The 27,102-nt window shown below is 44.6% G+C and overlaps 1 protein-coding gene across 1 annotated transcript; it reads right to left on the bottom strand.

Moving 5' to 3' along the window:
- Positions 1-1,296: 1,296 nt before the first annotated feature.
- ACOT12 (acyl-CoA thioesterase 12) lies at positions 1,297-26,592 on the bottom strand. The gene is made up of 15 exons (XM_059873880.1): positions 26,470-26,592; positions 23,861-23,930; positions 20,447-20,507; positions 19,094-19,195; positions 16,961-17,093; positions 13,131-13,281; positions 10,371-10,490; positions 9,611-9,761; positions 8,475-8,530; positions 8,047-8,107; positions 6,680-6,763; positions 4,410-4,543; positions 3,347-3,475; positions 2,229-2,353; positions 1,297-1,433 (listed from the first exon to the last, which is right to left on the bottom strand). The coding sequence occupies exons 1-15, from the start codon at positions 26,576-26,578 to the stop codon at positions 1,297-1,299; spliced, it is 1,623 nt and encodes a 540-aa protein (XP_059729863.1). The 5' UTR covers positions 26,579-26,592.
- Between the last annotated feature and the right edge of the window lie 510 nt (positions 26,593-27,102).

Genomic DNA, 27,102 nt, shown 5'->3' with positions numbered 1-27,102 from the left:
GAGCTGCTGCCGGCAGGGAGCTGCACCCTCCTGAGCTGGGGGGTGGCACTCACCACCTCGGTGGCCTCTGTGCTCGGGAGGGGCTGCCTCGGCTCCCAGAGTGAGGTGCTGCACTTTATCCACGTGAGGGAAATGCTGATCCAGAATGCGATCTGGATCTGTGGTCCCTGCTGCCGAGCCAGAGGCCTGGAGGCCTGGAGCTGTGTCTCTCCCTGCACTCCTGGTGAAGCACAGCCCGGTGGGGTGGCCCAGCAGGCAGAGCTGGGCCAAACGGAGGCAAAGCCAGGGGACACTGGAGAGGTGACAGCCCCAGGGCTCCCCTCGGTGCCTCCCCTGCCATGCTTCCCCGTGCAGAGAGCTGCTGGGCTCTGTAAATCCCTGCAGCAGGCTCTGGTCTGGCTGCAGGGCACGCTGAAGGTGTGTCCAGTGCCAGCCCTAGCGTGGTGGCACTGCAGTGACACGGAGTGGCAGTGCTGCAGCTCAGCCCAGGCCCTCCCAGGATCTGAAGGCTAATGACACACTTGCTGCTCTGAGCGGGCCGGCCTGAGCTCCAAGAGAGCAGCACACAAGGCAGACACACCTCAGCACCGCCCTGGAGCCATCCCCGGTTTGCTGGGGAGTCCTGCTGTGTGTCTGTTTCAGCCTGGCACAGCCTGGGCTCAGGGCTCTCCTGCAGAACCCAGCAGCACTGCAGGGCAGCCTCCTGCACCCCCAAATACCGGGGTGAAATCTGTGCTGAGTCTGCAACCTCAGAAACAGTGATTTATTGGGAGTCACAGATAAAGGGCAAGTACTGAAGTACAGGCATTAGCAATCTCTAATTTACATGGGCTGTAATCAGTTTATAAATAACGGTGTGCAAGGACCTGCACGGCCAGGTCAGAGCGCTGGCAAAGCTACTTGGTAGCACTGCTTTCTGCAGATTACATGGGATGGTATTTTAAAACTGCCCGGATGCCACTCTGTGTAATGTAACATTAAAACAGTGAAATAGTCTTATGAAATACAGCTCTACTGAGCCAAGTTCTGCCTCCATTTATATAAAATTCATTAATGCAATCAAAAGCAGAATCTGTTCCTTAATCTTTTTTAAATTAAAGATTGAATTTAGAGCCTAAGGCCTAAGCTTGGTTTGATAGGAAATGCTTGTACCAGGTATTTTCAGGCTGAAGGCCAATACTGACTACATGATCTGAAGCAAGTCATGTACAGAAGAATGATCCACGACCTTGCAGGAATTTCAACCAGAACTGCTTGATAATTTTCAGATGTCCCATCAGAAATCTGCTTTTAACTTCAGCACTTGCTGTCTTCCAGCTCCAAGAACTTTATACACTCCAAAGCAGTGTCTTCAATGGATTTTGATGAGCCAGTAAGATTTGCAGCTAAGTAAGGCATAACTCCTGAAGTCACTTGATTGAAGTAACACACCGGTTTGAACAAAAGTAAATGAAACAAAAAAGCCTATGGATTGCAAGTTAGCCATTTCTTTGCAGAGCCTGGATGAGTACCACAGCTCTTTTGGATGTGAATGGAAGCACACAGTGCTTGTGAAACTGAAGGCAATAATTTGCAAAAAGGATGCCTTTTTTACAGCACTCCAGTGATCTGGATGTCCTCGCTGCTCCCAGACCCTCCAGCATCTGCAGGTAAATGTACAGAGCAGTGCAGCAAGAAACACTTGTGCAGAACATGTTAAATATGTATGCTTTGTGAGCAGAGCTGTTGCCCAAAAAAAAGGAACTGCAGCCACAAAGAGCTGCTCAAAGTTTTCAGAAATGTGTTTTCTTCAATGGGAAAGTTTTAGCCTTCCCATGGCAAAGAAGACTGGCATGGGTCCAGAGATGGGAATCAGATATTGTATGATTGCTGGCACATGGAAGTTCAAGCGAGGAATTTAATTTGAACTAAATCCTTGGCCTTTGTAGTCAGTGGAAAGAGAGACCCACCACCAGAGACCAGTGTAAGGAACATCCTCTAGGGGTGTCTTTTTGGAGTCAGTGAATGACTCTGGAGGGGCAAGGCAGCCTCCAGTGCTTGGTTTGGAGCTCATTTCTAACAGGCAGTTAGAAATGGCCAAAGGGGAAAGACAGACTCCACATCAGACTGCACTCTTATTTTGGAGATATTTTGTTTTCTCTGCAGACTGTCAGCTCAGGCGAGGTGACAGCCCCAGGGCAGTGGGGACAGGGCAGGGGGCACAGCTGGGCCCTGCAGGGTACTCACAGTGCAGGAGCTGCTGCTGTCGCTGTGGATCAGGAACCCAGCACAGAGGATTTCACTCCTGCAGAACTCCGGGCTCGGGGGCACCGCCCTGAGGGTCACGGACCTGACAGCCACCGTGTAGGGCTCCCTGCAGGGCGGGGACAAACATCACACCCTTCCTCTTGTGGAAAACCTCCACGGCAGTGACTACAAGGTGTCATTTTCACAGGAGGGCAGAGGAGCTCGGGTGTGCTCAACGATCCTGGTTCAAAGCTGGGGCCCTGCTGAGCCTCAGTGAGGCTTCAGCACAGACCCCAGTGCAGCAGAGCTCTGTCGCAGCCAGAGAACAATTCCCCACCTTTTCTTTTTAATTTACCCTCTGCTCTCTTCAGCCCACATGTACTGCATCAGGGAACAACCCTTATCCAGAGGCTTCACAGTAAAGGTATCCAAACTCATTCAATCCCCTCATGGAGGGGGAAAGCAAGCACAGTACAGAATACTGGCTTTTAATGCTAACTTGAAGAATTACTGAATGTGAAAAAAGAAACAGAATGAAGAAGGGTAAGATACACCAAAAGGTTCCATTTGCCCATCTTTCACTATGTAAGAACAAAAGATCTAATAAAAAATAATAAAACACTAAAAAGCAGGGTGTGTTAAACTGAGCAAGGGACTTGGCACAATTTACAGATACAATAAATGTGTGAGGTTTCAAGAACTTCATTGACTAACTAAAAACTGTCATTACATGGAATGGGAGTACAAAGTCACTTCAAATAAAGAAAAAAACTCCAGCCAGGTGCTTCAGCCCACTGACAGGCTCTCTGGGACATGATTTTTTTCTCCATTTGTCCACTTGTAATTCTGGCCTACTTGCCCTCCTGGCAGACCACTCCCAAAGAGTCACTATCAGAGAATCCATACTGGACTATGCTAAAAACTTGTGCTGATCTGGATTGATTTCATTGCACTTTCACATTGCAAAGCAAATCTGGCTGTACAAACTCAGGCATCGACCAAGGAGTCTCACTCCTTAGAAAGTAAAATGCCCTCTTTGTCACCCAGCAACAGATCAAGGTGACAGGACTCCAGGCTGTGGCCCCAAAGTGCTCAGAGATAAAATCAGAGCCCTACTCACTGTGGCTGGCAGGGCTGCCTTTGGGACACCAGAATCACAAAGTCCCTGGGCTGGTGGCCTGCTGTGGGGGCAGAGGTGACGTGGTAGATCTTCTCCTCTTCACTCACAGCCTGCAGGACCTCACATGTGCTGTGAAGACATTTAACACACACCTCAGGCCCTGGTGTCTGCAACAGCAGCTCCTCCAACAAACCCAGTGCAAACGGGCTCCATCCTGACACTGAACCTTTCATTTCCATCTTCCAGCAGCAAGGCAGAGAGAGTGAAACATTTAGGTTTTCTGCAACACCTCACTGACACTATTTCTTTAGGTTTTGTTTGTTACAAGCTGTAAATTCAGTAGAGTTTGTAGATTTTTAAATATGCCTAAAGTTCCACTTCTTCCACCCTCTGGTAAAAATCTTTCAGGATGGAATAACTCACTGAAAATGCCTCACCATACCAAATCAGTATAATTTCAATTCAGCTCTGTAATCACTATTGTACACCATAAAAGGCAAATAAAAAAACCTCAAACACCTTTTAGAGCCATTCCAAAACCTGTTTCAAATCATACAGACTTTCAAACATGTTATTTTTCTGAAAACACGCATTTTGAAGTACCCCCTTTCTTGATTTCTCACTTTGACTGTACAGTGAAACTGAGCATCAGTGTCCCCAACAGCACAAACAGGAAGGAATCCTGCTTTTCCTTAATTTTTAAAGCTAGCACACACAATATATCCACCTCAGTTCTTAAACTTTTTTTTACTTGTTTTGGGTTTTTGTCACTTTTAACATACACATGTCTAAGACTGGAGCTGTGCTCATTTGAGAAAAAGATGACCTCTCCCTGTCCTATCCCTCTCTTTTGACAGAGCACTCTGCATTTTGGAACCAGACTAAGCACAAACCAAATTTTACTTCTACTCCAAACAAACCCAAAATCCGTATTCTGACTAAGGAATGTTTGGTGTCAGACTCTTACAACGCTTTGTTCCTAACAGGGCAGGGTCTCACAGGAGTGTCTGTGACAGAGGAGTGGCCAGGTGGCTCAGGGCCCCAGACAAGGACAGGGTCTCACAGGAAGTGTCTGTCCCAGCGCTGGCGGAGGCTGAAGTCAGACAGGAGGGAGAAGGCCACGTGGGATGGGACCTTCACCTGCATCTCCACCTTGAATGACAGCACTGCACCCTCCTCGTGGGTCCAGATTTTCACCTGGGAAGACAAAAATTGGCAGCGTGTATTAAAAACCAAGAATTATGACTGTAACTGTTTAGATGCATAAATGTTACACATTTAGGACTTTAGGCAGATTTTCTCAGGAGTTCCTGGGAAATGCCACACTGTCACTGACATGTTTTGTGAAAAATCCTTTCCTTAGGATTTTTCCCTCCTGGGAAGCTGAGAGGTCTCAGGAACAAACTGTAAACAATGATTACCTGCTGCTGTGGAATGCAACAGGGGAATCTGTGATTGGTCTCACCTGGTTGTTTTTAATTAAGGGCCAATCACAGATCACCTCTGCAGACTGTCTCAGTCAGAGACAAACCTTTGTTATTCATTCCTTTTCTATTCTTAGCTTAGCCTTCTGATGAAATCCTTTCTCTCTATTCTTTTAGTATAGTTTTAATATATTATCTATCATAAAATAATAAACCAAGCTTTCTGAAACACGGAGTCAACTTCCTCATCTCTTCCCTCATCCTGGGACCCTTGTGGACAATACAACACCACACACCTTTGTCCAGGCAAATCAGCCACACATGGCTAAGCCCTCTTGTCCCAAGAGCAACACAGCACTTCCCTTTGCAAAATATCCTTCCTTTTCTCCCTTGCTCTCTTCTGTGAAGCAGAGCACCCAGAATTATACTCTGAATAACTACTTACAATCACAGTTTTACATCTCTTGCCCCCCACCTGTACTATCTTGCCTTGATTATGTTGGGTCTATTTCTAGTCATAGGCCTAAACCCCAAAACAGAGATTTCAAAAGGAATAACCTGTACATAACAAAGTACAGACAAGAAGGGTTTGAGACCTCCCACAAGCCCCATAAAATGGAAGAGGATGGGTACAACAGAATGTTTAGAATTAGAGGACTTTATTCCCAAATTCATGGGCTTTATTGCCTCTCAAATCCTGAGAAGTTTAACAGATTTTCATTTCCAAGTGATGCAAAATTCATAAGGCTGAGGTTTTGTTGTTTTGGGGGGTTTTTTTTCTGGATCAAAAAGGAGCAATCTTTTGTTTTTTCTACATTTCTGCAACAAGAGAGATTCTGTATTTCTCTGGATTGTCCTATCTAGGAAGAGGAAATAAAACCCAATTTAATCCAGCAAGCCTCTTGCTGAAGTAAAATTTGGTGTAAAATTAAATGCTTAAGAGCTTTTAAAACCATCGACGGGAAGTCTGCATCAATATTCCTCTAAGGCACAGAACAGAAATCATGCTGTTCTAGGAGTCTTCTAGACTTGAGAAATCACAAAACAAAGCAAGAGGTGCAGCTGTCAAAAACACCTCTCTGCTAAGGGAACACTGGCAAGCCTGGATTATCTCTGCAGCCTTACAAAGTCTTGTGGTTTTGTGTCAAAGACATCAAGAATGCCATTTTTTGACTTCAAAAGCTGTCAAATCAGCTTGGGATCATTCCAGTTGCAGGGAAAAGGGAACAAATCTGCACTTCAGGATCATTACCCCTTGTGCAGTCCCTCTCCAGACTTCTTGTACCTCCCCCTTTAGGTGCTGGGAGGTGCTTCAAGGTCTCCCCAAAGCCTTCTCCTCCCCAGGAGGAACAGCCCCAGCTGTTGTCTCTGCCTGTCTCCAGGAGCTGGTTCAAGCTCGCTTTTCCCAGCACCAGAGTTGCCTGCTGTTTATTTGGCACAGCAGTGTTTACTGAAATATTTAACCACTGGAACAACCTACACACAGCACTGGCATCTTTGCCATCACTGGAATTCCTTATGATTTGTATCTGCTCTTACTTAAGTATCTTATGGTCTAAGTAAGCAATGTTTCATAGCCTGCAATGCACAGGAGGTCAGATAAAATACAAAAAAGGTCATTTATTGTCTCTAAACACCTCTGGATAGACATGATCTGGAAGTAAACTGCCAGTCACTAGCCACATTTCAGAAACCCAGCCTTGGCAGATGCCAGATGTCTCTCCATTTTCTGGAAAACATGCACTGCAACAGGGTTAACACCAGGTTTTCCCTTGACTTTCTTCTGCTTTTCCTAGCAGCATCTTCCTCTGCTAGAACTGGTTTACACAAGTGTCCTCACTGGTTTTGGGTTTATAACACCACTTCACAGACAGGGAGGTGCTTTCTGTAACTTCTTCTCTGCACTTACATTATCCAGAGTCTTGGTTATGTCCCATCCTGGTTTTCCTGCCAGGTGTGTCAGTGCAGCTACGTTGCTGTAACTCAAATATGCCTGAAACACAAGACACGTGTCTGAAAATGGAGGGGTAAAGGTACATTTCACTGAACATTGCAGAAATGAGGTGTTCTTTTTTCCATCATTATACTTCAACTGCAAACAAATGTTTATTTTCCTTGTAAGTGAAAACACACTTCAGTAGTTTCTGAATTAAAACACTTCCAGTGGCTTCCTGATGCACTCACATGGCTGTTGGCAAAACGATCTTAATTAAAGGACAACAAAACACTATTTTCAGCTTCTCCAGTTATAAAGCTGTGAAGAACAACTTTGACCACCAGGGAGACAATACAGATAACCTCTCAGACCACTGAATTAATGGTTTTGTCCATCATCCTCTTAAGAAATTAGAATCTACTTGAAAATTAACCTCTTCTTTGCTACCAAGCTGGGTCCATCTCAGCAATTGTTTTTCACAGCAGGCTCACAAGCAAAGAAATTGCAAATATTTCCATTCTTTGTGCTTGGCTTCAGTGGATGGAGTTCTCATTTAATCACTTTATAAAGAGAATACAGGCCTTAGGGTCTTTATTGACAGGTTTTGATTTCATAGGAAATAAATCGTAACCAAGCCATTTTTATCATTGAGCGAATATTTACATTTGTTGTTCTGAAGAAAAAAAAAAAAAGCTGCTTTAGCCACAAAAACTGGACAGTGAAACAACATTTAACTTCTCTATAAATCCACCTAAATTCAGATTCAACACCATTCACTGCAGGACGTGGACACAGGCAATGGCCCAGCATGTCCAAACCAGAGACACCTGGTGCAGGGAATCTGGGGATGAACATGATTTCACCTCTCTTTCCACAGATTTATGCTATTCCAATCTTCATCTCTCTGTTGCTATCTCTCCCCCCCCACTTTTAGCACTTACTAAATGGTTTCCTTAATGCAATTTTTCATACATTCTGTGGCTGGATAAAGACAAAAACCAAAACCCCAAACTACTTCCTCTACAGGAGAATTCAGCTTTTATAACAGCCGGGGACACTGAGGGATAAATCTGCAGGAGACCTTAAGGGACCACTTGTATGTAAGGGACCACTGTTTTAAAGACAATTTTATATCCTTTCTATTGAACTTACTCTTACATCAGTAGTGAATCATCTACTCTCTTTTTTTCAAAGAGGAATTTCACTGTGTTACACATCCATCCATTCCTCATGACTGCCACAAAACTTCAGAGGGTCCACTGTACTGCCAGAGCCTGAACAGCTGCTTCACACACCCCAAAAGGTGCACAAATACAGCTTTTTATGCACCTACAGATTACCTGGTTGCTTGTCTCCCAGGCATCAGAGGGCTTGTCTCCTTTAGCAGATAGCATGCATTTTCTAAAACATAATTAAAGAGAGACACAGTAGCATAAACCAGTTCTTTACACGTCTGTGTATGCCAGGAAAAATCACTTTCTATAGGCTTAAGTGCCTTCTAAATACAGGTACTTTATCAATTTTTGGTTTGCAAGAACTGCTTTTTCTTTTCAAGAAAGTGAAACACAATAACCTCCAGAGCAAAGTAATTTTGAGACAAGAGGACTCTTAACAATTTCAGTGCCACTGAAACAAAATTATTTGTAAATATAAGCCACATAACAGTCATATATATCTATATATATGTTAAGGAGAGTTCAATTACTTTATTTAGAGGACTATGAAATTAAGTTTTCAAAGTCAAGACCTGCCAGTGACCCAGCTATACCTGGTGAGTCGAATCCTCCTCCTGGCAATAGCTCCGTGGTACCTCCTCACACCATCCTGCATGGAAAGTGAATCAGAGAGCAACAAACCTCATTATTTTAGAACAAAGCCTGAAAAAAGACAACCAAAAATTATTTATTCCACGTGGGCACATGCCAGAGGAGAAATATAAGCAAATAAAGAGTAATTGTAAAATGGTCTTTCCACAAGCTAAGCCAAGTAAACTGGTGGTTCACTTTTTGCCTTAGCAATATTCTCTGAAATTTGAAAAAAAAAAAGTGATAGAAGAGTTGTATTATTGTAGCATTCTCCTGGTGCTCTTTGGTCCTAAAGCAGTTGCAGCTGGGCAGTGCATCACACACATTCTGATCTTTCTAAATGTGCCACCCACCAAATAAACAATTAACCTGATTTATCATCATCTGGTGTTCAAAGGACAAAGGAAAATTGTATTTTTCACAGTCAGTTTCTCCTTTGGGACAGCCTGCAATGGGCAGTAGTGAAACTTACTGCCCCAGTGAGTACATAAGACACCTTGATTCATTTGTCTAGTTCCCATCCTATAAAAAATAAGGTCTCTGATGTTAAAAAATAATTTCATTTCTGCCTACACTAGCTCTCTAAAATTCTTGTAACTGGAACAGGAAGATTAGTGACAGGTCTTAACACAGCAAGTAATTCAAGAATAGCATTCAAACTCCTTCAAGTGCTTCATGAACCACTTTCAGGGAAACATGAACTGAGATCTCCATGTCAAAGCAACTGAAAAGCCCACCCACGTCATGGGATTTGATTCCCACATACTTCTTTATTCACTCTATTTCTCATCTTTGTTAAGGGTTTATAAAAATAACTATTCACTGAATACTTATAAATTTCATCTACAGTCAGTGGAACACGCACGAGACGCAGACAAGTGGAAAAATCTCCAAACACATCAGATTCTTCTTCTCTGCCCATCAACCCGAGAATCTCTAGTCATGAGGATCCTCCACTGATCCTCTCACTTTTGGAAGACTAAAGCTAACAATAACAAACGTTTCACTTGAGGGCAAACATTTCATTTGGAGCTTTTCCCTCCTTGGTCCTTGCTTCCCTGGCCAGGCTGTGGTGACCACCCCACTCCTGAGAGCTCACCTGAGTAGTGGGCTTGACCCTGGGGAAGGTGAGCAGCTCCCCTTGGTCATTCAAAGCATTAAAAATGAGGAATGCACTGTTAATGTGCCGCGGCTGGTCCTGGATCCACTCCTCACAGTTGTAAGCCTCCACACGGACACCAACCTCCACACTGAAAGGACAGTTTAAATAGGTCATGAGCTGCTGCCAGTGGTGCAGAAGCAGCCCTGAGACATGCTGGAAAGGACTGCAGTACCTCCAGGTGTGCAGGAAGCCTGTCTCAAATACCTTCTGTAGCATAGCAAATCAATTACTCAATCTGGACAGGCACACTTCTGAAATGAACTGATGGCAGTAGCTAAATAGCATTAACAAAAATAAGCAATAAATAGAATGCAGTCTGCCAAACAATGCCAAGATGGGAAGATTCTGGCAAGAAGCTGGCATCTTCTGAAGAGTCAAATCTCTGGGAGCAACTCAGCCCTTGCAAATCCCTGAATTTCAGAGGAATAGTTATTGTCTGAATTTACAGGAGTGCGATTTGGTAACTAATGATCTTTAAACTGAAAGTCAGAGAATAATTTTTTTTAAAACTTCCACTAATAAAAAGTGAAACAAAAAAAAAGGCACATATAGGCAGTTACAGATATAGATACACGCCTCAAAGTCCCACCTGAAAAATAATTAATTCACTAATGAAAATCCTACTGATGAAACGTGAAACACTCAGTGTAGGCTGGTGCTGGAGATGCCCAGGGAGACAAGAGATGAGGAACTTTACCTGTTGTGGAAAGTGTTGTTGACAATGGCATTAAAGACCAGGCGGTCACCCACAAAGGACGGCCCCCAAAATTTGAACATGTTAACTGCCTTCAGGATGGGGTGTGAACGACACAGGCGGCTGAAACAGAAAGCCAGAGAGACAGAGCAAATCACACAGTTGTGCTAAAAGCACAGCCAGCCCGACTGACTACAGAAACAGGGTTTGCAGGACCTGGAAGGTCACTAAATTACACTGATCTACTCCATGCTAGCATGTTCGGCTTCAAGAGCGTGCAACTCGAGCTTCAACCATGATAATATCACTTATGTCATGCTGTGTCCTCTCCAACACGTTTTACAAACACCAATTAATTCTCACTGCTTGAGACTGCCCTCTCGTAAAGCCAGACCATGAATCCCTTACCTACAGAGTAACCACTTACCTCACAGGTTCATTAATTTCTGCACGGGGAGCAGGCTCCTGAGCAGTGTAAAAATGCCAGACCTTAAAGCCTTTAAACAACTAAAGGAAACCTGAGCAGAAAGGCTGAGCACCAGGGACAGTGTCCAAACAACGTCCTGTCAAGTTATTTAGTCCTAATATTTGTACCTTTTTGCTTGTTTTTAGATTCTTTCTGCTTGTGTGAAATGAAATTAGACTAAAAAAACCCCTCACATGGCTACCAGATGCAGTCTGTGTAAATAGAATCTTGTTTCCAAGCTCTCTGGAGCAGGCAAAAATCAAGTTTCTTTATCAGTTCCACAGGTATTCAAAGCCCCTCACTTTCTTCTGGGATGTGCATCACAGGAAGAGGGAACAATATAAATATATGACATTTATTTTTAACAACACACTGCTCTCAGTAAGGAGCCCATGTGCACATCTAGGATAGATTGTTCCATGGTGAAGTTTTCTAAATTTGAAAATACAGTTTTGTAGCACTTCTAGCTTTTAACTCAACTGCACTTTGAAAACTAATGTACCGGTATTGTTAAATGCACACAATTATCTGCAGCTAATTAACTGACTGGTACATCTCTTCAATAGTCTAATACATTTGAATTACTTTGTAATTAAATTAAAATAATTTGCTCCTCTGATTTAAAATGCTAAGTGTTGATTTTATTTACCATGTTCACTCTAAAGATGCAAACACCATAATGATGAGGAGAGGAACAAACCAGAAATCAGGCTTAAATATTTATTTCTTTCCTGGAAAAGTACACCCTGAATGCTTTTATTGCAAATGTAAGGAATAAGAAAGTATCCATCAAGTTCAAGCTAATATTACTAATATTCAAATGGTTTTATTGCTATTTGCACGATTTTATGTATAGACCAAAAATAGGGGGTGGGGAAGTGAGAAGGAGAGTGAGTGACCTTTAAAATCCCTTAGAAATTAATTTTTTTGGGCTTATCCCTCCTCTTCTGTTCCTCCATCATAGTCTGTGGCCATAGAAACTCTTACCTGGCACCTTCAGAGGTGGGGCCTAACTCTGACTGGCCTCACAAAAGGTTTATAGAATAGTTACTTCTCAAGCAAAAACTACAACATCTCTGCTTTCAACCAGCCTCTGACACCAGCTATAATTCCTGAAATTCTCAACATGAGTAATCATGTTTGACATTAATTAGTTCAAAGAAAATTTGTCCAATACTCCGTTTGCTGATGTCTCCCTTTTTTAAATCTAAATGTGACTCCCACAAGGTAAAATTTATCAGATGAAAAGAGGTGAATATTCAGAGTCATCTTATGGCAAAAATCTGCAACAATCCCTTCAAGCCACTGGAACTGCACATGGGGGTAAGGTCAGTGCACTCTGTTGTTACTAAAACAAGTTGTTTATCCAACCACTACAGAAAATCTGTTGTTATCAGTACAACCACTGGCTACAAATCAAAACCATATGAATAATGAATGCAGAAGTCATTTAATTATTAAAGATAAAAAGGGAAAACATATCTAACGTCCCTGCAGTGAATTAGGTCACTCAGTATGCAAGGAGAATTCAGACTGAAACTTGAGTGCTGCTTACAAAGAAGCTTTGTGCAGTGTCCAGGAACAGGAAGGGAGACAAACAACGGTTTGACTCCAGGGAAGAGGAATTAAGTGATTATGTGCCCGGGTCACACTGACAGGCAGCGTCACAAAACAGACTTTGTTCTTTCCACCTGAAGATGCCCGAGCTCTTTAAACTGCTAAAATTGTTGCAAGCCATAGGATGTGCAACTCAGAGGGACTGAAAGGTCAAGTGACTTGCTGATGCATCCATTCTGTGCACACACCAACAAAACAGAGCCTATTTATGTGGATCCTTTTTCTCTGACTTATTTTTCTTCTGGCATCACGAGGATCTGCAGACTAAGTTCTAGCAGGCTGTTCATATTTGGATGTCACTTGATACAGGGTGAGTATTGGTTTGATCCTGGTTAAACAACTAACTTTGTTTCTAAAACACTGCACCAAGCACAGGGAGAGCAGATTTCTGTTCCTGTATCCAATGTTAGCTTTCTGCAAAGATTCCCAGGAAGGTAAGACAGCCTCTTTTGCCTTAGGCTCTGTATGTGTAACAGAATAATGTCTGAGTCTCAGTGGCATGGCATGCTGTGGGAGATGTACCACTTAAATAGTTCAAAGACCTCCTGTAATGTGAGGAGGAAGACAAGTCACAAAGGCCTGGGTTTGTATTCTTCATAAAATAAACCCCTGTGAAACCTTTAACATTAAAAGCACATTCACTTAGAACCACATGCAGAGACAGTGCTGTAGGAAAGTACCTTGCTGAAATGCTTGCCACTGTCTGCATCCAAGCCATGATCTGGCCACCAAAAGTATTTCCATGATGGTTTGCATGAGGAGGCAGGACAAGCTCAGTGCTCTGCACGTGGGTATGCTCAGTTGAAACTGCATCTTTTTCTTCACAAGTATCTGAAACAGAGCAGCAATGCATCAATGAATGCTTTCAGAAGAAAGCACACCTGGTGAAGAGAGCAGCTTGCTTCAGACTCAGCAAAAAGAAGAAAAACAGAAAGGCACAGAAGAGCCTTGTGGTTTGCAAGAGGAGCAATAAGAAGCTGAACATTTTCTCTGTTCTCCCTGGAGCTGCTGCTGCCAGCCCTCAGTGCATGCCCACATCCCTGTGCCGGGGGCAGTTCTGTGTCAGGGGCAGTTCTGTGTCCCTCTGTCAGGGCAGTTCTGTGTCCCTCTGTCAGGGGCAGTTCTGTGTCCCTCTGTCAGGGCAGTTCTGTGTCAGGGGCAGTTCTGTGTCCCTCTGTCAGGGCAGTTCTGTGTCAGGGGCAGTTCTGTGTCCCTCTGTCAGGGCAGTTCTGTGTCCCTCTGTCAGGGCAGTTCTGTGTCCCTCTGTCAGGACAGTTCTGTGTCAGGGGCAGTTCTGTGTCCCTCTGTCAGGACAGTTCTGTGTCAGGGGCAGTTCTGTGTCCCTCTGTCAGGGCAGTTCTGTGTCCCTCTGTCAGGGGCAGTTCTGTGTCAGGGGCAGTTCTGTGTCCCTCTGTCAGGACAATTCTGTGTCCCTTTGTCAGGGCAGTTCTGTGTCCCTCTGTCAGGGCAGTTCTGTGTCCCTCTGTCAGGGGCAGTTCTGTGTCCCTCTGTCAGGGCAGTACTGTGTCAGGGGCAGTTCTGTGTCCCTCTGTCAGGGCAGTTCTGTGTCAGGGGCAGTTCTGTGTCCCTCTGTCAGGGCAGTTCTGTGTCCCTCTGTCAGGGCAGTTCTGTGTCCCTCTGTCAGGACAGTTCTGTGTCAGGGGCAGTTCTGTGTCCCTCTGTCAGGACAGTTCTGTGTCAGGGGCAGTTCTGTGTCCCTCTGTCAGGACAGTTCTGTGTCAGGGGCAGTTCTGTGTCCCTCTGTCAGGGCAGTTCTGTGTCCCTCTGTCAGGGGCAGTTCTGTGTCAGGGGCAGTTCTGTGTCCCTCTGTCAGGACAATTCTGTGTCCCTCTGTCAGGACAGTTCTGTGTCAGGGCAGTTCTGTGTCCCTCTGTCAGGGGCAGTTCCCATGTCAGGGGCAGCTCATGTCCCTCTGTCAGGGGCAGTTCTGTGTCCCTCTGTCAGGACAGTTCTGTGTCCCTGTGTCAGGACAGTTCTGTGTCAGGGCAGTTCTGTGTCCCTCTGTCAGGACAGTTCTTTGTCCCTCTGTCAGGGGCAGTTCTGTGTCCCTGTGTCAGGGCCAGTTCTGTGTCCCTGTGTCAGGGGCAGTTCTGTGTCCCTCTGTCAGGGGCAGTTCCCATGTCAGGGGCAGTTCTGTGTCAGGGGCAGTTCTGTGTCCCTCTGTCAGGGCAGTTCTGTGTCCCTTTGTCAGGGGCAGTTCTGTGTCAGGGGCAGTTCTGTGTCCCTCTGTCAGGACAGTTCTGTGTCCCTCTGTCAGGGCAGTTCTGTGTCCCTCTGTCAGGACAATTCTGTGTCCCTCTGTCAGGGCAGTTCTGTGTCAGGGGCAGTTCTGTGTCCCTCTGTCAGGACAGTTCTGTGTCCCTCTGTCAGGACAGTTCTGTGTCAGGGGCAGTTCTGTGTCCCTCTGTCAGGGGCAGTTCTGTGTCCCTCTGTCAGGACAATTCTGTGTCCCTCTGTCAGGGCAGTTCTGTGTCAGGGGCAGTTCTGTGTCCCTCTGTCAGGACAGTTCTGTGTCCCTCTGTCAGGGCAGTTCTGTGTCAGGGCAGTTCTGTGTCCCTCTGTCAGGACAGTTCTGTGTCCCTCTGTCAGGGGCAGTTCTGTGTCCCTGTGTCAGGGCCAGTTCTGTGTCCCTGTGTCAGGGGCAGTTCTGTGTCCCTCTGTCAGGGGCAGTTCCCATGTCAGGGGCAGTTCTGTGTCAGGGGCAGTTCTGTGTCCCTCTGTCAGGGCAGTTCTGTGTCCCTTTGTCAGGGGCAGTTCTGTGTCAGGGGCAGTTCTGTGTCCCTCTGTCAGGGCAGTTCTGTGTCCCTTTGTCAGGGGCAGTTCTGTGTCAGGGGCAGTTCTGTGTCAGGGGCAGTTCTGTGTCCCTCTGTCAGGGCAGTTCTGTGTCAGGGGCAGTTCTGTGTCCCTGTGTCACAAGCAGTTTCTCTGTCAGGAGCAGTTCCTGTGTTGCATTGTCAGGGGCAGTTCCTGCAGGGGAGCAGCAGCTGAAGCCCCAGCGTGTGCTGCCTTTCAGGGCTGTCAGAGCAGTTCAGCACCGACTCAAATATCTGTCAAAGACTCTGCACTCTGTGTGATGGGCACCTGTACAGGTGTGTATAATTAAGATTAGAGCAGGATTATTTCACCTTGTTACAAGTTTTATAATTGCCTGAGACAACACTTGCATGAAATGACTGAAATGAGGATTTGAACCACCTTGTACCTGAGCATTTCTGGTGTCACTTTCAAATGTTTAGCCTTGCATCCTCACTCTAATCTCAATTCTTTTCAGTGGTGTTTTGCAGGAAGATTTAGTCATGAGATTACATGAAGTAATTTTAAAAGTGCCTATCTGTGCTAGGAGCTGCTTGACCTGAATTGCACTTTTGACTTGTGCCATAATTAGCTAACTTTGTGATTATGTAAGTGTGTGGAAACATATGACTAACTTGTACTTTGGACCTACTCAAGGTGTTCCCTAAGATCCACTCCTCAAATAAACCTCACTTTCAGGGTATGATTTGTACATATGCTGCTACCTAGCAGCCTTTACACACAATGTTCTCTCCTCTCTTCTCCCACTCTGCTTGTTCTGTCTCCTTAAGGAGGTGAATTAGTGCTACAATAACATCCTTCAAAGAAGCCTCCAGGAAAGGCAGTGGAGACAAAACCCATCGACCTCTGATTTGTCACTCAGGTTATTAAACTGTACCCTGTGAGACAGTTACCATGAAGACAAATACCTTGTTTTCTTGTACCAAGCAAGACTCTTCAGTTCTACGAAGTCTTACCAAATTGTTAAGGTTAGATCTTTGCTTATAAAAGGTTTAATCACTCCTCAGAAAAACCCCATAATGCCTGTTATTTATACATGGAGCTACAGCTCACATTTTCCAAATACCAGCATATTTTCTTAACTGCTCTGAGTGATTTCTTTTGTGAGGGAACACAACAACTTACAAGCACAACTTTCCTTAAGAACAGAAATTACTACCATAAATAAAGAAGAACCTGTTTCTGTGTTCTGTTCTTCTAACTTTTTTACCTGTTTTGACCTCCATGTCATGAAACTTCTGCTTGTTGGGAATCATCTCAGGGCATAAGTTCTTACTTTTCCTTCTGGCAAAGACAAGGCCATAAGCCTGAATGAAACTCATGCTTCTGTCTCCATCACAGCTAGTGTCACAGAAGTTTATTGCTGTGTTTATTGCTGAGTTCTGTCTGACCTGTGAAACCTCACACACAGAACCACGTGAAGATCTGCACTGCACATCTATTTAATGCATGCCTGGCCTACAACCCTGTGTTTTTACATCTGGAATTTCTGAGAGACAAAGAAATACCACTCTGTTAGAATAACTGCCTAACACACCTCTAGCACCTCTAGCCACAAATCTGGCACAGACTTTTCTACCTTTTCTACCCAAGGAGATGTTTTGCCTGCTTTTTTCCTTCCTTCCAGCTGCCCCTAGGTGTTTGTTCCACCTTCTGTGCTGAGTACAGGAATCACCTTCCTTATTGCTCTCCTGCATCAGCTTCTGAAAGACCTGGACATAGCCCAGACGGATTCTTCTCCTCTCAACAGCCAGGCTGTGCTCCAGGTGGTCTTCTGCAGACAGAAGCTGTACAGGTTTTAACTCCACCTGTGCAAATGGAGAGGGAAGAAACACAACAATTCTGAATTTCACAATCGTAACAAAGCACACTTTGAACTTAAAATGGCATCAGCATTTTCCACGACTTTTCCCTATCAGCTGTCCAAGATGACAAGTTTAATAATACAACTAACAGGGAGTATAAAGTTCAAGAGATTATGCATTATCCTTTCAGAATCATTTATTAAAACTCAATGACAAAGTGCTTTTAGCTTCTAAATACAAGCACCCACAGGAGCACACAGTGTTGAAGACAGCTCTAATTTAAGAAAAAAATAAAAAGACAGGAAAAGATGAACAGATGAACCTAATATGAAGGTTTGAGGACAGAATTATTGAACCAGAAAATAAATTCAGCTGCACTGGTCAGTGGTGTCAGTGCAAATTCCTGTGTATTTCAGTTCAATGACAAACTGCATCCAAAGCAAATGCAGTAATTTTAAGAAAATTACTACATTTGGATAATTACACCACAGGTGACACTGAGCAATCACTTGTGAGATTTGTCTAGAAGGCCTAGTCTCAGAAACATTAAAATAATGCACAAAGCAGTGCACCACAGACAAATTCAACATTTTTTGTCTTTCAGGGCTGCCACTAATGTTTCTCAGCCTTTGACTCTTCCCTCTAACCCTCTTCCAGATTCACTGCCTCCTTTCCAGTCCTTTTCAAGAGCTTCCTAGATCTTCCCACATGACCCAGGTAAAAAATTAAGATGGTGGTTATTTTGACATTTTCTCTGTACAGCCTTAGAAACAATTGTTCAGAACAGTGGATTTGAAAAAATATTCTTCAAATGTCTCTAAGACTTTAGTTTGTGATGGAATTTGAACTGAACTCTCAAACTCCTTCTGGGACATTCCTGTCTAAAGCCTAATCTTAGTTAATCATCACCAATTTAATCCTGAATTAATCTCCCCAGAAATTTGTGCAAAAGGTAAACAGGTTTATGTTATGAGTATGATATCAAACTAGTAACAAACAAATCTTACTTGATAATATTTTAGTGCTATCAGGGTAGCAATTTAGCCATTAGCCCTTCAGAGACATGGACTTTGGTTTTAGTAAAACTGCTCCAGACTGTTTCTTCTCCAAACTGTGGCACATCCTCACAGAACAGAGAGCAGCAGTGATTGGATGTATTAATTGCTCATGGGATGACTCTGCCAATCTCCAGTGGATGTTTAACAGCCAGATGTGCTGTCATAACACATGCAGGGAGACAGGAAAGTCAGGTCCAGGATGTCACATTCAAGAAAGCAGAATTTTACATGCAAAGGGAGTTTACTAAGAGGGTCTGAGGAGTGTTTGGCCTTCCCTACAAGACTGTGCCTGTCTGGCACAGGGATGTGAAGGCCAGTGGTACCACGACTGATTTCCAAACACCTCCGGAGAGCCAAACACTGGGGAGAAGAAACAGCCCTGGTGTGAAAACCAACATAAAAACCAACATAAATGGCAAAGAGCCAATTTAGATTGGAAGTGAACTTAAAAATAATGTCTTCTATCTGAGCAGTGATGTCTGAACAACCTCCCCAAGAGGGGAAGTGAAGGATAAAAAAGCCCACCCTGCAATCAACTTCTGAAAAAGAGATTCACAAGGATCTCCCTTCCACTGCTTGCCTCAGTCAATACTGTAGCCCTCACTTCTGTAATGAACAAATGCAAAAGGAAATGGAAATGGAAATGGAAATGGAAATGGAAATGGAAATGGAAATAATAATAATAATAATAATAATAATAATAATAATAATAATAATAATAGCAATAATAATAATAACAACAATAACAACAACAACCACCACCACCTAACCATTTCAGAGAAGCAAATTAGAAATAAACCCCCAAACTCTACCTTGTAAAGCCTGAACACCATGCTTTTTTCATATCACTGATCAGAATAAACAGTGTTTCTGCTGTGTTTCACAACCTGAAAAGTTGGGTTATTTCACAGAAACTCCAAGCTTAGGAGAAAACAGGAAAAATACCTTTCCACCACCAACTGGTTTGGCCACGTATGTTGCATATGCCACACTCACAATCTTTTCAGCATTTGTTAAAACATCCTGTACTGTCACCTTGATGCCAACCTGCAAGGAAGAAGGTGGTGGAGGAAGGAGACAAAAAAGGTATTTACATCCTGGTCAACTGATGTGAGACAATACAGTGCTGTTTTCATCAGTCCCTTACACCTAAAGGGAAAAGGTGAAACACCTGCTCTAATCACTGATACATCTCTGGTCATCACAATATTCAGTCAGCTCTGAAAGGCTGATTAGTGCCACAACTTTTAGGTTTGTTTAGCATCACTTGTAGCATAAAATACCAAAAACAGGAAAGACACTTAAATGTAGTTTTATGGATATTTTCTTCCATTTTCTTCTGTGGCATTTGGAGTTCCCATCTGAATGAGTTTCTAAGATCTGTACATGCAAAAAAAGTGTGTTTAGGGGTGCAAAGCAACATGAAACACTTGAATGTGAAACACTGGATTTGATCCTGTGTCATAGGCCTGACACACATCAAAATTCTGATTTTTTTCTAATTTTAGAAACTTTTGGAATACATTACCTGTGAGATGCATCACTCACATTAATCTGCTAGACAGTAAAAAGCATGCTAACTACTTTCAGGAACTGCAAACTGAGCTACCAAGTCCCAAACACCAGACTTGCTTAAAAAAAGTGGGGACTAAAGTGTTACAAATTCTAACATCCCACCCTTGTCCCTGGGTGACTTTTCAGACTAACATGCATACAATTAAGTACACAATAAGTATATACTACAAAGAAAAATGTTTCATTAAATGATTTCCAATAAAAAAGGAAAAATAAGTTTCTGAGGCAAGTTTCATATATGCAAAGAAACTGAACAAGGAATTTGTTTGGTTAATAATTTGTTAATAATAATGGGATTTGGACACAGGCACAATGCATAAAAAGCACCCCCACAGTTTAGTTCTGATTTGAAGTGATCAGGCAAGGCACTGCGTGCTGACTGCAGTATGAGGATTGAGATCATTGTACACCTGAGATCTGCACATTTGTACCAGAAGTTTCCAAAATGCTTTGAACTCCACCTCTTCTGTGGATCTGGCCTAGACCAACAGCACCTATCCCATCCTGGCCAGTACACCTGCCAAAGGCCCAGTTGCTACTCTGACATGGATTATTTCACATGGATTATAACACTCTGAAAGCAGTGCCATTAGGCAGTGTTATTGGTCAGATATCTGCAAATACCTGGAGCAAATACACCTGGGCCCATGCTGTGCTCCTCTGCTGCTCCCACCTCTGCTCTACTCCTTCACCATCTTTAGAAAAACAGTGATGATCTCTTACCTCCATGCTGGTTTTGAATGCTCTGTTCACCTTTGTTCTGATGGCAATAATTTGTCCAACCCTGTTAAGAAGAGTAAGACCTTACAGCAGGCAAACATGCAGCTTTATAAGGGTTTGAATCTGCCTCTCTGTGTACTCCTAAAAGTAGTGAAGAACACCTCATTAATCAGTCTGTGCCTTCCACACTGCACTGAAAATTCACTGAAAAAAGGGAATTTTTCACTGTGCTCAATTCAACACTGTTATTCTCCAGTTAGACTTGGTCAATAAAACTACAGCCACTGCACAACCCTAATGGCAAGATTCCTTCTCTCTGCTGGTGTCTGAATGGCAGCAGGTGTGCTGCAGGTGCACCAGAAATTCTGGTTTTTGCTCACAAGCACATCCTGCACACATCACTGAGTACATCTAGCTGCAGAAGCACTCAGACACACTGCACACTATGTGCACAGGAGGAGATAACCCCAGGGAAAAAGTGCTCTTTAAAGACATCTCTAAAGGATGGGGAGAGAGTTCATGTTCCAAGTCTTGGCCAAGAACAGGACTGCTTGTCCCTTCTGTGCTAACATCATCCCTCTGAAAACCACTCTTCCCCATCTGCCTACCTAACACAACTAAACAGAATTTTTATTTTATTATCAAGTAAAAATTAAAGAAATTTTAGATTACTAGACAATTATCTAGTGTGATTTCATTATATTATCTACAATTTTTACTATATTTTAATTTTTATTATATTATTTATTAGCTTTTAAATTATCATTATTATGTCATCAAAATAAATTTAAATGAGGAGATATTTTCTTTCCTTCTGGAATTCCTGAAGCAGCTGCTCCGTGTTGAAAACAGGAGCAAACCTTGTTTCCAAACCTCTCAAATCCCAGCCCTAAGCAGTGCTGAGAGGGTGGGAGGAAGGCAGTTTGCCCTCAAGTTTTCCCAGTGAGCAGGAAGTAAAAGGACACGATGTGCAGGGTAAGCCAGAGCCACAGCCAGAACAGAAGGGTGTCAGGCCACTGCCTCCAGGGAATGCAAACTGAGTTACAAATGCTAAAGAGCAGCCCTGGGGCAGGAAAAGGGGAGCTGAGTACAGCCAAAACTGAAGTAAAGAGTAACTCAGAGCACTTGGGTACTGACAAGACATTCACAGCAAAGGATTTTGCACAGTTATTACCCTAGTTTATTTAAAATAATAACAATAATAACAACAATAATAATAATAATAATAATAATAATAATTTAATTTATTTATTTTTATTTAAAATTTTAATTATTTGAATTTTAATAAAATTTATTTATTTATTTTTATTTAAAAATTTAATTCATTTAAATTAGCTGCTTCCTAATTTAAATGAATGAAGTTGGGACATTTAAAGGTAAAGGCTTACTTAAATTGCTTATTGCACTGCAGAAGTAGAATGGGAAATAGGAAACCTGCTCCTCCAGAGGACCTGACAGGAACAACAAACTACACAGCAATTTTCTCTTTCTTGCTCTTGCCCAAGAACACAGGTGGAATCCTTTGGGTGGATAGGGCAGGGGGAATGGTCAGTGCAAAGAACCAAGACATCTGCAGGTGCACAGCCCTCATTAGCTTCTGCAGAAGATGCTCAGAAGCAGTTTTTGCATTATTCATTGCAAAGAAAGAGCAGAACTGTTAAGGCAGTCATTCCCAGCTGCACAGCTGAGGGAGGCACCAGCTCCCTCCCAGAAAGGAGAGTGGTCAGAGCTACAGATATGCAGGGGCAGAAGTCACTCAGCACCACACTTCCACTTAAAACTGTGAGAAATTCACCAGAATGAAGTGACTATCGTTCACATACAGAACATTAACAAAATTTAAATAAGTGCAATTGAAAATCAGATGTATCAATTTAAAATCAGCAGTTCAGAAATACACTGAACTGCTGTGTATTATAAGAAAGGGAAGAGGTTATCATGGTACAAAGCTAAGTTTTGAATTATATAGATGTGTGACAATTTCTCTTTACATCTCAGCTGAAATAAACACAGAAGACTTAATCCCTGCAGAAGATTTAGTAACCTGGTTAGGTAAATAAACCCTACAGTAAGCCACTTACTTAAAAAACATCTTACTAATTTACCAGAGAGAGAAGCAAGAACTCTTTTATTTATGCAAGATGTTTGTACAATGAACTAGATGTGGCAAAATTTAGGAAATTGCACAGTAAGCTACAAAAAGGATGTTAGGGATGACCTGGCAGAGAAAAATAATTTCTTAAATAATTTCTTTCACGGTTTTAAGATCGGTACCTGAAATTCTTGTTACAAATGGAACATTGGTATTACAAGTGAGAGAAATAGAAATATTCAGAAACAATTTTGGAAGGAAAAGTATTTTCATCATATTCCAGAAGCTGTGTTCTGCTGTCATGAAACAAGACAGAAAAATGCTCTGAAGCTACTAACTCTTAACTATTACACCTGAAAGTGAAACATAACCCAAAATGTTTACCCAAATGACAAAATTAAAAACATAGAGCAATTCAAGGCAGGACAAACACTTCAATATTGTGAAACAGACCAAGAAATTCTGAGTTCCAGAACTGTTATGATCACGTTCTCTTCTTTGTCCCTGGCTTTAGTTCTTACTCTAATGGGCACTGCTCTAACAGTCTCAAGCCTGAGTGGATGCTTATTTTACACTTATGAACAGTTTTTACTGCCATCAGCTGCACCTCTGGCAGCCAGTGTTGCTGTGTTCACAGCCACAACAACTGCACGTGCACTGCTCTGTGCAACCAGGTCTATCCCATCTAACCACTCCTTAATTCCTAGACTGCCTTGTGTAAAACCACACAAAACCCACAAGGTAATGGCTTTAGGTTTCTGTAAAGGTAGGGTTTAGGAATAAAGGGCCTATTTCCTCTGACAGTGTTTTTTATCCCACTGAAAACCATGAAAAATGGTAAAACCAGTTCAGTCCTGTGTTATCTCGTAGGCTCAGTTAATTCAGTGCTCAGTGAATGTAAAACACTCATCTTTTTTATAAAATAGCTGAGAGAGAAAGATGGTAAGAAATGAACAGAAAGAGACCTTGCAACAATAAAAACACTGATAACAGTAAGTTTTATAGGTAGTATTGCTTATTTAACAGAGATAAGCAGTGGCCTGCAGCCATTCCCTAGAGCCAGAGACCACTGGGCCATCAGTTTCTCACCAGGCATGCCAACTGCCAAGTGAAGTTAACAAGAGTTTACTTCTGCCCTGTGAGATGGATCTGCTCTCTGGGTGGGTCAGGCTACCACAGGTAGAAAAGAGCAGTTTTGAGACTTAGCCCCGTGGCTGTGGTGAGTTCACAGGTCTGCTATCTCCCATTTGTAATGCCTCGGTTTATCTCTGCCAAATAAGGGCCTGCAGAAGGAAAACATCTGACTGTTGTCAGCTGGTTTGTACCTGGCAGCCTCTTCAAACTGAATGTCATCCATGGACGCTGTCACGCAGGACACCCCAGCATGTTTCTCAGCTTCAAAAGAGACACAGGGGCACACAGTTACCACTCTGCACCTGCAGGGAGCTATTCACCCGTGGGCTGGTGCCTGACAGGCAGGGACTGCACGCAGCAGATCCCTCTTCTTCCTGGGAGCACCAGAATGCAACTCTGCAGTGCGCCCCTTAGGGAAAAAGAGAAGCTAAATAAGATTAAAGTTTACATTTTTTGTCATGATTCTGTTGTGAAGGGTGTTTGTATTTATGGGTACCATCAGGAGATGAGACTAGATGATAGCAACTATCTTACTCAGTTTGAAAACTTACACCTAAGGTCTTTTTCTAAAAATGAACATTCTGGTAAGAGAGCCTTAACAAGCATTTTGAACGACAGAAAGAGTCACAAAGTGTTACCAACCTCACAGAAAGCTCATCATTCTCCCTCAAAACAATATGTCATAAGCATCAGCTAGGGCAATCCAGTGGGGAAGTTTTATGTCAGCAGAGGATTTTGAGGTAGGAGATAGGAGAAAAACCTACTTATTAGAAGGTAAAAACCTTAGCTTATTAGTGCAGTCACAACAGTGGAAAGCAGAAAAGTACATGTCCTTAGTGCTGTACCAAAAATGCAAGAATTAAATAAAAACAAAGACAAAATTTAGACAATTCAAAACCAGAATTCATCTGCTGTAAAATATTTTCACCTAAATTTGAACTGTAATCTCTGTGGGGAACATCTGGCTGTGAAAAAGAACACGTGTTTTTTGTATTAATTATGAAAGCTAATCTGGAAAGGGTAACATCTTATTTACTCTTAATATTTAATCACCTAATAGTTAAGTTTTACAGCAAGTTAATGTGATATATTATTTATTTGACCATAGCACCTAGCGCTTCCAGGAGCTGTAAAAACACAGAGAACCTCTGCTCCAAAGTCCTGAGTGACAGAGGCAAGAGAGGGGACCAGGAGGAAGCCTGGAAAATAGCACTGCACAGCAGGCAAGAGCTCTCACTCCCCAGCAGCCTCATATTTTTAGTGAGCATCACAAGAGGAGCTCAGAGACATCAGATGTTTTATATCAAAATCTGAAGACCTCCCTCTGAAAATACGAGGGGAGAGCACAGCCTCTGCTCAAAAAACCACTTCTGAGGGTTAAAACACTGAAGGGCTGGAATGGAATCACTCCCTCACTCACCTGAGAGAAGAGGCGTGCTCCTTTGGGGGAGCTGCCCCACGCGGCTGTGGGTGCCAGCCCCGCTCGGGCACGGCGCTGTCACCGCGCCAGGGACAGCCAGCCCCGCACCCGGCACCCCGTACCCCGGCAGGGGCTCCGGAACGCCGCCAGCCTCGGCACCGGCTGCTAACGCGAGCACCGGGACCGCGGCTGGCCGCCAGGCTCTCGCCGGGCTGCCCCCGCAGCCTGCGCGCACAGCACTCACCAGACACTTGTACGACTTTTAAAAGCTTTGGAAGCCGAGATACAGGCAGACATGGAGTGCTCTGCACGCTGGCTGGATTTGTGGCTGTTTCACAGAATCCCAGAATAGTTAGGAAGAGTCCTCTGGAGATCATTTAGTCCAATCCCCAGCCAAGGCAGTGGCACCTTTCCTTCGTTTTTTGCACACAAGTGCCAATAATCTTAAATTAGTACTTTCCTTCCGTCTCTTACTTATCTTTTACCACCTCTTTTCTTCCCTTCTGCTGCTCCTTTTAAAATTCTCCTCATCCTCACGTTCCCACCATCTTCCTCGCTCTCCTGTGCCATCTGACGCCTCACCCTCGTGGTGTGTGTTCCTAACTGGACCCCAAATCTCCTGGGCTCCTCCAGAGAGAACTGGAGCTCCTGGAGTGGGTCCAGTGCAGGCTACCAGAATGACTGGGGGCCTGGAGCATCCTCCTCACGACGGAAGGCCGGGGGAGATGGGTCTGCTCGGCCTCGGGAGGTGAGAAGGGCGAGAGAGTCCTTCATCCGTGTGCACAAATGTCCAAAAAGGACCTCAGTGCATGGATCAGGCTCTGCTTGGTGGTGCCCAGCAATGCGACATGAGGCAAGGGGCAGAAAATGATGCCCTGGAAGTTCCATCTGAACATGGAGCTGAGGAGATGAAGGAAAGGTTCTTCCCCCAGAGGGTCGCAGGGCACTGAACAGGCTCTGCCGGAGCTCCAGGAGAGTTTGGACAGCGCTCCAGGGATTGTCCCTGGGTGGGACTGTCGGCGTGTGTGCAGGGCTGGGGTGGGACTGGGTGATCCTGTGGGCCGCTTCCAGCTCAGAGGATTCTGTGATTCTGTGATGAAGAACTTTTTCAGTGAGCACTGGACACGCTGCCCAGAGAGGGTGCGGAGCGGAGCTCACCCGTCCCGTCCCAGCAGTGTCTGTACGATCCCGTGTCCCGGGCTCTGGGATGACCCCGAGGCGGGACAGGATGACCACTGTGGCCCCTTCCACCCTGCCCGGTGCTACCTCCAAAGCCCTCTCTCCCTTCCACGGGATGACACCTTCCCTCCAGCCTCCCCCGGGCGGGGGCTGTCCCCTCCCGCTCCCGGGCGAGCAGGGGCCGGGCCCCGCTGGCCGTACCTGCGAGGCAGGCGGCGGCGTCCATCCATCGCAGCAGCGGCCCCGCGCCCAGCTCCCCGCGGGGCCCGGCGTGGGCCGGCAGCACGGCCCGGCACATGTCCACAGCCATGGGGGAACGCAGCCCGCTCCACCCGGCACCGCGGCCAGCGCCCGCCGCCGCCTCCGCCTCAGCCATGGGCGGGACCGGCCCGCCCGGCGCCGCGGCATGGGGCGGAATGGCCTCCGCCGGCCTCCCGCGGAGGCGGGACGGGCTGAGGGGAAAGAGAGCCCGGGCTGAGGAGATGAGGGGAAAGGGAGCTCGGGGTGAGGGGAAAGAGAGCCCGGGCTGAGGAGATGAGGGGAAAGGGAGCTCGGGGTGAGGGGAAAGAGAGCCCGGGCTGAGGGGAAACGGAGCCTGGGATGGGGGGAAAGAACCCAAGGCCTGGCCGGGATTAGGGAAAAGGGATAGTCGGTATCAGGGGAAAGGGAGCCCGGGTTGAGGGATTAAGGGGTAGCTGGGATGAAGAAAAGAGTCGGACGGGGCTGAGGGGTAAGGAGGGCCCAGGATGAGGCGAAAGGGCATGTGAGGATGCGGGGCCACGGGTGAGGTGCTGAGGGGAAGACAGTGCCTGTGGCTCAGGAGATAAGAGGTAG

Source organism: Haemorhous mexicanus, chromosome Z, assembly GCF_027477595.1.
Source record: "Haemorhous mexicanus isolate bHaeMex1 chromosome Z, bHaeMex1.pri, whole genome shotgun sequence".
NCBI classification, from domain to species: domain Eukaryota; kingdom Metazoa; phylum Chordata; class Aves; order Passeriformes; family Fringillidae; genus Haemorhous; species Haemorhous mexicanus.
This window is presented reverse-complemented; position numbering and strand designations above follow the sequence as displayed.

Coding starts and splice junctions, on each gene's coding strand:
- ACOT12 (XM_059873880.1), bottom strand. CDS start 26,578: ATGGCTGTGGACATGTGCCGGGCCGTGCTGCCGGCCCACGCCGGGCCC. Junction 10,491..13,130: donor GTGGCAAGCATTTCAGCAAG/GTACTTTCCTAC, acceptor TTTCTGTTTCAG/CCGCCTGTGTCGTTCACACC. Junction 2,354..3,346: donor AGGCAGCCCTGCCAGCCACA/GTGAGTAGGGCT, acceptor CCCGCCCTGCAG/GGAGCCCTACACGGTGGCTG.